Source organism: Dromiciops gliroides, chromosome 2 (genome assembly GCF_019393635.1).
Source record: "Dromiciops gliroides isolate mDroGli1 chromosome 2, mDroGli1.pri, whole genome shotgun sequence".
NCBI classification, from domain to species: Eukaryota; Metazoa; Chordata; class Mammalia; order Microbiotheria; family Microbiotheriidae; genus Dromiciops; species Dromiciops gliroides.
Window position 1 is genome coordinate 303206331 of NC_057862.1, and position 12150 is coordinate 303218480.

Below are 12150 nucleotides of genomic sequence, written 5' to 3' on the forward strand. Positions count from 1 at the left end.
ACTGGGTGGTTAGGAACTACCACAGAGTCTTACTACATTTTACCCCAGGTGCTCTAATAGTGAAGGAAAAGATGCTGAAGGAAAATAAATCTTGATTTCTTTAAAAAAAATTCAGCTGTTTCTTCCTGGCTGCTTACAATATTTTGTCCTTGACCTGGGAGCTCTGGAATTGGGCTATAATACTCCTAGCAGCTTTCATTTGGGGATCTCTTTCAGGAGATGATCAGTAGATTCTTTAAATTTCTATTTTACCCTCTGGTTCTAGGATATTGGGGCAATTTTCTTTGATAATTTCTTGAAAGATGATGTCTAGGTTCTTTTTTTGATTGTGGCTTTCAGGTAGTCCAATAATTTTTAAATTCTCTCTACTTGATCTGTTTTCCAGGCCAGTTGTTTTTCCAAGTAGATATTTCACATTTTCTTCTATTTTTTCATTCTTTTGATTGTCTTCTTGTTTCTTAATGTCTTCCACCTGCATAATTCTAATTTTTAAGGAATTATTTGCTTCAGTGAATTTTTGAGCCTCTTTTACCATTTGGCCTATTCTGTCTTTTAAGGTTAAATCAACAACATGGCTAAGAACTAAACACTAATATGTTCTGTTAATGAATTATGTATTTATTGAAATTATATTTTTAATGAATTTTAAAGATTTGTCTTGTAATTGTTTTGATGATCAAAAATTTCCTGTCCTTGTGGAGTACATACACAAAGAGATACTCTAGTGAATATTCAATTTAGAATTTTAGAATAATCCCAATCACTTCTTTTATGACTCTGATTTATCCACTACTGATTTAGGTCCTTATCAAGTCAAATACAATATACATGATTTTTGTTAGTACTGATGAAGGAAAACACTTCACTGACCAGAAACAGCCCACATAGCTTCATCAACTTGTGGTATATTCTCTGTGATGTTATAAATGATAATATCACATTCAAGCAGGTGCAACAGCAACTCTTCTCGGGAAAGGTTCTGAAGGAAGGAGAACACCAAACTGACAGTCATTTTTACAAGAAGTGAACAGAGTAACCTTAAAATATTTAGGTTAAATCAATATTTCTAAATTATTATTATAGTATAGGGCCGCATGAAATATATCTGCAAAGGAATTTCTACTTAAAATTATACTTCTGCGGGCAGCTAGGTGGTACAGTAGATAAAGCACCAGCCCTGGATACAAGAGGACCTGAGTTCAAATCTGGCCTCAGACACTTGACATTTACTAGCTGTGTAATCCTGGGCAAGTCGTTTAACCCTCACTGCCCCACAAAAAAATAAATAAAATAAAATTATACTTCTATTAATACCATATTTTTTTTTTGTTTTTTTGTTTTTTAGTGAGGCAATCGGGGTTAAGTGACTTGCCCAGGGTCACACAGCTAGTAAGTGTTAAGTGTTGGAGGTCGGATTTGAACTCAGGTACTCTTGAATCCAGGGCTGGTGCTCTATCCACTGCGCCACCTAGCTGCCCCCTACCATATGTTGTTTTGACATGACAAAGAAGTTTAGCAAAAATAGATCAGGAAATTAACACAAAATAGCTTTTAGTATAAATAGGAGTTGATTTTAAGTGGATTTCTATATATTATATTTAAATTCAGATTCAGTAACACCCAAATTTCCCAGATTGTACCCCCTTTGGAACTGTTTTTCTTCAGTAAATTTTAATGCTTTATTAATGTTCCTTTCTTTTATTTTCTAACATTCCCCACTAAAATCTATGCACAACTGAAGTCTTCTCTTGTGACAAATAAGTATAATCAAACAAAATAAATCAATATAATCACTGTGTTGAAATGGTATGTCTCATTCTGTACCTGATTCCATCACCTCTGTTCCCAAGCAAGAAGTATGCTTCATCATCAGTCTTCTGCTTATGACTGGTCATTGTGTTGATCAGAGTCTTGAAACTCTGAAAGTTGTTTTCTTTCTACATTACTATGGGTGGGTGTCACTACACTTTCTATTCACCTCAGTCCCAGTTTATACTAGTCTTATGCACTGACTGAGTGTGTTATTGCCTATTGTCTAGTTTGAGGGTGCTGAGAAGACCTTCCTGCCTACAGATATTTCTTCTATAGGCCTGTCTCACTTCTTGAAATCCTATGATCTTTAATTTATGGTTTTGTTAAGTTGGGAAATGCTGGTCTTGCACAATATAAAACAGACTATGGTAAGAGCACAGAATAAAGGACAAGGAATTTATGAGTCTGAATCCCAGATATAACATATCCTTTTTTTCTATAGTTTAATTATTTAGCTTGTAAATGACCTCTTCACCTTTAAAATGGAGATGATTAGCCACAATCCAAATAGATCTGATTTCTTTCCCCTGCTTTTAACAAGAGGGCATGCAAAGTGAAGAGTAGCCCATTGTAAGGGTGTTTGTCCCAGCCTTGACAAAATAACCCCAGACTTACTGTGTATGTTTCCAACGCAAAATCTGGAGGCTTGCATTCAGGACTGGAAAGGGTTCCTACTATCTGAAAAGTGCCTTCCTTTGATTTAGTTGCTGAGCCTTCTGGGCCAGCTGATTTGCTTTCATCATCTTCTTCTTCTTCTTCTGTTATTTCTTCAAGTGAAGCCCCAACTATACAGTTAGATAAGTACTACAAGAAAACCAAAAACTATTCCAGTACAAACAACAATTTAAAGAAACAACTTGATCTCCTGTGATATAGTATTTTCTTTTTTTTTTTTTTCTTTTTTGAGAGAGAGGCATGGAGGGAAGAAGGTGAGGGAGATCAGAACTTGTAATTTCATCAGTGTAGGACATTCAGTGCAGGTCAGCAACTAAACTATAATTTACAGTATGAGACCCCTGTGCCTTGGCACATAGTAGGCATTTAATAAAAGCTGTTGATTGACTGGGGATGCTGAGAGGTTAAAGTGATTTGCTCAAGTTCACACAGAAAGTATGTGGTGGGAAGCTAGGTGGTTCAGTGGATAAAGCACCAGCCCTGGATTCAGGAGGACCTCAGTTCAAATCCAGCCTCAGATACTTGACACTTACTAGCTGTGTGACCCTGGGCAACTCACTTAACCCCAATTGACTCACCAAAAAAAAAAAGTATGTGGTATTATGATACTTTAAATATTTTAAGTTAAATGATTAGCTTAATCCATATCTCTTTTATTTCACTAATCATAGTCTATCTTATACCAGGATTTAAAAATACATTTTTTTACCTCCACCTGACTCCTTCCCTCTCTCAAATCTTAGAGCTAGAAGGAACCTTAGATATCATCCAGTCCAAACCCTTCCTTTATAGAAGAGGAAACTGAAAACCTGAGAGGTAGATGGCATAATCTACTTATGGTTTCATAGTTAAATAGCAGCTGAGTTGGGACTAGAGCCTAAGTATCTTGACCCCAGAACAAATCTTCTTGCCTTTACACTGTGCTGGAGTACTGTACAAATGAGGCACTATTGCCTGCTTGCCAAGGAAGAACCTAGCTTACAGTCTCTTTACCAATGGGCATGAATTCTTTGGCCATGGCAAATCATGAAACAAATCAGCCCTCAGTTCTGTGAAGTCATCTTCAGCATCTGTAGTTATAGTGGTAGAGTAGCAGTAGGGGAAGAGTGCTAAGAAATGCAGTTTTGAACAGATCTATAAATATTTATTTAACTGTCAATATTCCTACTGTGAGATCCTCATCCACAAGTAATGAACTATCGTACTATTAAAGGAACTGACCCACAATAATATTAACATTTATGCTATAAATAAAACCAGAAGACATAAGGGCATTGTAGTTATATAGAAGGATGACAAGCAGGTTCTCTTTGTAGAATTAAATAAAGAAATTGGCAAAAACAGCATTTCATAAGATATTTGCTTATCTGCTTTGTAATGCTTTTTGTCTATTGGACATTTAAAATGTGATATCCCAAGTACATCTCAAACTAATACATCTAAAATTCAGCCCATTTATTCCATCTCCTCCCTCTCTCTCATCTCTTCCAAACTCCCCATTTCTGTCAAAGAGATCAATAAAATTCCAATCTCTTTGATTCCTTACTCTTCTTCATACCTCCCATCCCTGCCTTATTCAGCTCTCTAGCTCCATTTTATGCGTTATTTTCCCCCATTAGAACAGCAGCAGGAACTATTTGCTTTTTTTCCATTTGTATCCCCAGAACATATCACAGAGGCAGTTAAATATTAAGCATCTAAGAAATGCTTACTCTATCCACCTCCCTCTCTTCCCCAAATATCTTGCATTGGGCTCCATCTCTCCATTCATACAACTACTCCTTAACTCAGGAATAAATAACTGCAATAGTCCCATAACTGGTCTACCTGCCTCAAAGTTTCTTCCCTCTCCAATACACCCTCCATATAGTGATTTTCCTAAAGTGCAGATCTTGTTTTATCTAAATGGTGAAGGGCTTTGAATCCAGACCATAAAAGGAACAGCTGAAAGAACAGGGGATAGTTAGCCTGGAGAAGAAAAGATGGGAGTACATGAAAACTATATTCAAGTATTTGAAAGGTTGGTCATGTGGAAAAGCAACTAAACTTGGCTTTTTTTATTCTAAAAGGAATGTGGGAACAATAGGTGGAATAAAATAAAGAGGCAAATTTGGGTTTGATATCAGGAAAAATTTTCTGACAATTAGGGCTAGCCATAAGTAGAATGGGTTGCCTGTGGAGATAATTTGTTCTTTCTCATTGGAGGTCTTTAAGTAGAGGCTAGATGGCCACCTGTCAGGTGTGATGAGGTGGAGGTTCCTTTCTTAGCCAGGTAGGGGGTGGACTGTTGACTGCTAAGCTCCCTTTCACCTCTTAAATTCTGTGATTCCATGATCTTCAAAGCATTTAAAGATGAAACTGGCAGGAAAACAAACAGATAAAAATAGGATAGGCTTTACAGCATTTCCATAACAAACTATTTTTTTCATCAACGACAATGGAACCACCACATTTGGACTCAATATGAGGAAATGAACACAACAGAAGCTGGGCCAGACCAAGCACACACAGAGGAAACACATTTAGGAGCTTGCACAATTGTAAGAGCATTGAGACAAAGATTAGAATTAGACATTTGAAGGAGAGGAAGATACTGAATGGTTGAGAAAAATCATGGATGGTATTTTTATTTTTATTTTTTTTGCAGGGCAGTGAGGGTTAATTGACTTGCCCAGGGTCACACAGCTAGTAAGTGTCAAGTGTCTGAGGCTGGATTTGAATTCAGGTCCTCTTGAATCCAGGGCCAATGCTTTATCCACTGCGCCACCTAGCTGCCCCTGTATTTCTATTTTTAAAAGGCAATTTAGAGGATGTTGACAACTACTCACCATTACCTTTTCAACTCTATAAAAATCTTTGGGATTTATCTAAATGCATATCAAGAGCATCCTCAATGAAAATTAGAAGGTATCCAAAGGGCAATGGAAAGATGTATGATAGACATAAATTGTCGGTAGCATATTACCAATGATTATTTATATGCCAAAAAAGAAAGTGGTATAAAAGATATCTAGGAGATGTATGATAAAAATATGTATTGAGAGTAAGCAATACTAACAGATAGGTGGCCTGAGCACTAAATTGGCAACTATATAGTATTAAAAAACATGGGAGGGGCAGCTAGGTGGCACAGTGGATAGAGCACTGGCCCTGGATTCAGGAGGACCTGAGTTCAAATCCAGCCTCAGACACTTAACACTTACTAGCTGTGTGACCCTGGGCAAGTCACTTAACCCCAACTGCCTCACCAAAAAAAAAAAAAAAAAGACATGGGAAATCTCTCTACCACACTGTCTATGATATGGACAAAAGCTGCAAAGGCAAGATGACAGGAGAAATGGAAAAGAGAAGAAAAGAGGGAAGGAAAGAAGCATTTTTTTTTTAGTACCTGCAATATGCTGGGTACCATGCTAAGCACTGGTTTACAAATATTATAGCATTTGATCCTCACAATAACCCTGGGAGATAGGTGCTATTATTACCCACATTTTACCAGAAACTGAGGAAAAAGAGGGGTTAAGTGACTTGCCCTGGGTCCCGCAATTAATACGTGTCTGAGACTAGATTTGAACTCAGGTCTTCCTAACTCCGGGCCCAGAATTCTATTAACTGGGACACCAGCTGCCTCTGAAATGATGTGGACAATTAAGGTTCTATCTGATTATTCAGGGAGTATCCACATCACTCAGATCATAGATTCCATTAAGTACTAAATTATGTGCTAGAAATTGGGAAAATAAAAGTAAAAACTTACCCCAAGGACTTTATAATCTCATCAGGAGGATAAGTCATACCTAGATGAATATGATATAAGAATGTGACAAGAACAAAGGAAAAATGAAGCAAAGTGAAAATTTTGAAACGGGAAATGTCACTTTCAGCTAAGGAGCTAGGGAAAGCTTCATGGAAAAAAGGTGCATCTTAGCTGGGACTTGAAGAAAGGGAGAGACTTCAACAGGCAGAATTAGGCATACTCTAACAGGCAGACTATAAGTAAAGTCATGGAGACAATAAAAGACTGAAGAAGATAGTAAGACAGTAGTACAGTTTGGTTAAAGGGGGCATTTGGAAATGATCTGGAGTCTTGGGAAGAGTCTGGAGGTGGCAACATAAAGGATAATGCTTAGATAAGATGTAGGGAGGTTGAGGATGGTCTTAAATGCCAAGGTCAGGATTTGAAACTTTATTTTGTAAATTTGAAACTTTATTTTGTAAACAATGGAGAACTAAAAAACTGAAGGTTTTATGTTTGTTTGTTTGTTTGTTTGTTTTTGTGTATGTGTGTGAGGCAATTGGGGTTAAGTGACTTGCCCAGGGTCACACAGCTAGTAAGTGTTAAGTGTCTGAGGCCAGATTTGAACTCAGGTCAAATTTGGGGTTTTTTTGTTTTTGTTTTTTGTTTTTTTGCGGGGCCATGGGGGTTAAGTGACTTGCCCAGGGTCACACAGCTAGTACGTGGACGTGTCAAGTGTCTGAGGCTGGCTTTGAACTCAGGTACTCCTGAATCCAGGGCTGGTGCTTTATCCACTGCGCCACCTAGCTGCCCCTCAGGTCAAATTTGAACTCAGGTCCAGTGCTCTATCCACTGTGCCACCTAGCTGCCCCCAAATCGAAGGTTTTTGAGTAAAGAAGTGACACAATCATGGAGATGCATTAAAAAGATTATTGAGACAGTGGTAATGAATTGGAAAGGGAACAGACTGGAGATAGAAACCTGGGAGGCTAACAGTCTAGGTGAGAACTAAGGACGTATACTGCGGAAGCTGAGAAGAGGTGCCAAATGAGATATTGAATGACAGAGTAAGGAAGAGCCATAAACATTTATGAAATTTCAAGCTTGAATGACTGGGAAATGCTTATTCTATTAAAAGAGATAAAAATGTTAGGAGGAGGTACAGGTTTGGGGGGGTATATGAAAAATTAAGTTTTAGACATTAAATTTGAAGTCCCTTGGTAAGCAATCCAAGTGAAGCTATCCAATGATAATGGAACTATGGAGAAAGTTTTGGAGTAAAGATACAGATTTAGGAATCATCTGCATAAAGGTGAGAATGAGAACCAAAGTAGTGGATGAGGTCACTAAAGGAGACTGAACAGAAAAGGCCTTAGAACAGAACCTTGGTAAACACACATTTTTAAAAAGTGTAAGGAAGATGATAAGCTGGCAAAGGAGAGAAGGAGCAGGAGATAGGAAGAGAAACATGTGGTAAAGAAGCTAAGGGAAGAGAGGATATGAAGGAGGTGGTTCCACAGTGTTAAGTGCTACAGAGGAGTCAAAGAAGAAGAGAGGAAAAAAAGAGAGAGATTTGATGATAAGGAGCTAATTAATAATCAATCAATCAACATTTATTAAGCAACTACTATGTTCCAGGCACTGTTAAATGCCGGGAATACAAAGAAAGGCAAAACACTGACCCTACTGCCAAGGAGTTCACAATCTAATGGAGGAAACAAGTAAACATGCATGTACAAACGAGGTATATACAGGATAAGTAGGAAATAACAGAGGGAAGGCATTAGAATTAAAAAGGGAAAAAAACTTTCTGTGGAAGTGTGATTTTAACTTGAACTTGAAGGAAGCCAGGAGGTGGGGATGAGGAAGGACAGCATTCCAGGCTTGAGAGACAGTTGCCTGAGAAAACTTGTTCATGTAACAGCAAGGCCATTTTCACTTGATCAAAGAGTACACATGGAAGCAGGGAGGCATAGGGTTTATGAAAAGGTGTGTGTATGTAGAGAGCAGCGGGAGGGATGGTTATGAAGGGATTTGAATGCCAAACAAAGGATTTTGTATTTGATCCTGGAGGTGATAGGGAACCACTGGACTTTGCTGAGTATAGGGATGATTGATTCCCCACTGAGTAATGACCTTTCCTCCCTTGGAGTTGTCACTGTATTATTCTTGACCTCTCATGCATTTACTTTTGTAAATTTACTATGTATATCTAACTAAGCTGCAAGCTCCATAGCATATGAAATGAGGTCATATCTCATCTAAACTTTGAATGTCCTGGAGAGCAATTCATTTCAATAAGAATTTATTAATTTCTTAAATGTACTATGTGGCACTGTGAATAGAGAGCTGGCCCTGAAGCCAGGAATTTGGGTTCAACTGGTACCTAAATAAATAAATATGAGTACATAGGTACTCATATACTAAATAATTCCATCCTTGACAGATTTCAAGGTTTCTTATCCTGTATGATTCCTCTCCATGTCCTTCCATAAATCCTCTACAGAAAATCAGCTCAAAGCACTGGAGGCCTTCACCTAGGGTCAGTTTGTGGGGACTGGGCAAGGATCTCACATTTAGAGCACCAACTATTAAGTTAATCTTTTGTGAGTCTTAGCATCTTCTACTCCTTTGTGCAATTCCATTCTTGCAAAAGTAGAGGAGGGAGGGAGGACTTGCCCGGGACTGAGAGCCATTAACAAAAATCTTTTTATGTATTGGGCTACTATGGTCAAATAATTCATTATCTAGAGGGCCAACCTGCTGGTAATAAGACTGTCCAGTTAGGCTGTCCATGGAGCAGTAGTGTGTCACCGGTCAGCAGTGGAAGTCTTTGAAACAACTTTAATAGAAGCTGCCATGGCTCCTCTGGCAGAGTCTTGGAGCCACGACCCCAACCCCTAACCCCCCCTCCCAAAAAAAAAAATCAAAGGAGAAAAGCTTTGGGGCACTTTCCTGATTTCTTGCCTATGACTCCCCCACTTTTTTTTTTTTTTTTAACATTGTGTGTTGGCGTATTTTTTCGAGGGGGCGTCTAGAGCCCGAGGCTGGACTGAGGCAGTGCACGGTTCTGGGGGACATGGGTGTGGGTGGGGGTGGGGGTGAGTGGAGGCCCACCGGCCCAGGCTGCCTCCCCCCCGCTCACCTTCCCGATATTCTGGCTGCTGTATGTATCTAGTAGGTTCAGAAACACTAGTTGGCTCCTGACGATTTTCTCTGTTGGGACGACGTTTTCCTCCTCCTCTTCCGCCATGGTGATATCCCGACTCGTTGCTAAGATGGAAGTGACTCTTTCGCCAGTTGCTAAGGAACAACATGTGTATCTGGGAGTGAGGGGTTGGAATTCGAGAAGTGGCTTCTCGTGAAAAGGAAGTACCTAAGGCACCAATAGAGAAGCGGGGACCTTTCCTCCGGGGCGGGGTTTCTGAGACTTCTGGGGAGGGCGGGGCTGCAAGCCTGCTCAGAGGTTACATCTACCCCAAGGGTGAGAGGGTATATAATAATAATAATAACAACAATAATAATAATATAAAAATAATGGTGATGATTATGATGAAGAATTAGAGCTTGAAATAATAATGATGATGAATTAGAGCTGTAAATATAATAAGGAATTAGAACTGGAAATAAGGCTGTTGATAATGATGATGAATTAGAACTGGAAATAATGAGGAATTAGAGCTGGAAATAATAATCGCTGACATTTATATAATGCTTACTAAGTGCTAGGCACTGTACTAATCGCTTTACAGTTATCTCATTTGATCCATACAATAACCCTGGGAAATAAAGGCTATCATTATTATTATTATTATTATGCCAACTTAAAAGATGAGGAAACTGAGGCAAGTAGGAGTTAAGTGACTTGCTGAAGATCACACTGGTATTAACTGTGTGATGCTAGATCAGAACTCAGGTCTTCCTGACTCCAGGTCCAGAATCTCATAACATAATTTATTTTATATTTATAGTATAAATTACTTAGTACAGATAGTGTTGTACAGATGAGGAAACTGAAGTCAAAATAGGTAAATTGAACTGCCCAAGGAGAGAGTAGTAGCTGAGCTGGGATTTGAACTCTTGTCCTATAACTCCAGGTGCAACAGTTGGTGTTCTACTTTTTTTTTGTAATTGTGTTCATAGCGTTCCTGGGTTTATCTTGGCAAGTAGACTCCCAAGTATTTTACATTGTCTACCGTTACTTTATTATTATTATTATTATTTTAGTGAGGCAATTAGGGTTAAGTGACTTGCCCAGGGTCACACAGCTAGTAAGTGTTAAGTGTGTGAGGCCGCATTTGAACTCAGGTACTCCTGACTCCAGGGCTGGTGCTCTATCCACTGCGCCATCTAGCTGCCCCAAAAGTTGTTTGTTTGGTTGGTTTTTGCAGGGCAATGAGGGTTAAGTGACTTGCCCAGGGTCACACAGCTAGTAAGTGTCAAGTGTCTGAGGCCGGATTTGAACTCAGGTACTCCTGAATCCAGGGCTGGTGCTTTATCCACTGCACCACCTAGCCACCCCCATGTTCTACTTTTTTGTTGTTCTCTTTGCATGTCATTTGAATATGTGATTTTTCTTTACCTTTCCCTTCTTTGGCTGTGCAACTCAATTCCCTAAATTGAAAGTAAACTTTCTCCAGAGGGACACCTTTCTTTGGCATTTCTACTCAGGCTCCCAGGCCTGCTGTATTTTATTTCTCAGAAATAGTGCTTAACTAACAAAAATCCTGGGAGCAGATTATAATAGATTATTATTCCTAATTCAACCCAATCCAACAAACATTTATCTAACACCTACTATGTGGAAGGAACTGAGGATATAAATACAAAATGAAAAACACATCCTTACCTCAGGAATTTTAGAGTCTTCTGGTGTTTGGAAAAGCACATTATGCAAACACATAAATACACACACACACACACACACACACACACACACACAGAGCCAGAAACCTGTAGGAAAGGGGGACTGCCAGGTAAGCTGGTACTAGGAAAGGAAAACAAGATGGAAGCTTCCTAGCAAGATAGGACTAGAGATGGACCAATTGCACTTGTAGTCTTCAAGGCTCCAGAGACAGCAAAAATGGAAGGTTCACGGGATAAAACAGATGGTAATTGCAACCCACAGCATTAATGTTTGAAAGCAACAGGGAACAACACTCTGAGACACTCCAGGTCCAGGAGTACTCTGTCCTACCATAAAAGGTCCTGAGAAAGCAAAACTCTGTATCTCAAAGATCTATAGGGTCTAACAGTTATCATTACTCAGCCTACATACACTTAAGAAGTCTGGAGGTCAGCATAATAACTCAGGTGACACAAATCAAGACCAAGAAGGGCTGACCATCACGCCCAAAATAAAATCAGGGGAAAGAGTCTGGCCCTAGCACAAAGGCCCAATTCAGGAACCAAGACTTAGAATTTAAAAAAACAGAAAGCAATAACTACAGCAAAGAATTTTTATAGCTCCCCAAACACTCACAAATCCAACCTAGAAGAAGAGAGTAGCAACTCCATAACAATTGCAAGCAGATGCTTAAAGAAATACAAGTGAATTTTCCACAAGGACTACATGAATACCTGGAAGAAATGAAACGAGATAAAAAATGAAGCAAAAGTTCTGGAGCAAAGGATTGGAAGAAAAATAAACAACTTAAAAATTGTGAAACCTCACCCATGTAATATATGCTCTTTGAAAATTACAATTGACAGAGGCAGCCAGGTGGCACAGTGGATAGAGCACTGGCCCTGGAGTCAGGAGGACCTTAGTTCAAATCTAGCCTCAGACACTTGACACTTACTTGCTGTATGACCCTGAGCGAGTCACTTATTGCCCCACAAAAAAAGAGAATTGACCGAACAAAGGATCAATGACTCCATGAAACAGCACAAAATCAAAAGATTGAAAAATTGTAAGAAAATGTAAGGTA

The 12150-nt window shown here is 39.0% G+C and overlaps 1 protein-coding gene across 1 annotated transcript in view; it reads right to left on the reverse strand.

Moving 5' to 3' along the window:
- AK7 (adenylate kinase 7) overlaps positions 1–9520 on the reverse strand; it is a 110415-nt gene extending 100895 nt beyond the window's left edge. The window contains exons 1-3 of the mRNA XM_043986661.1: positions 9366–9520; positions 2428–2616; positions 871–979 (exon numbers count right to left, since the gene is read on the reverse strand). Coding sequence (XP_043842596.1) covers positions 871–979; positions 2428–2616; positions 9366–9473 — 406 coding nt within the window. The 5' untranslated portion in view covers positions 9474–9520. The remainder of the gene's footprint in view (positions 1–870; positions 980–2427; positions 2617–9365) is intronic.
- Between the last annotated feature and the right edge of the window lie 2630 nt (positions 9521–12150).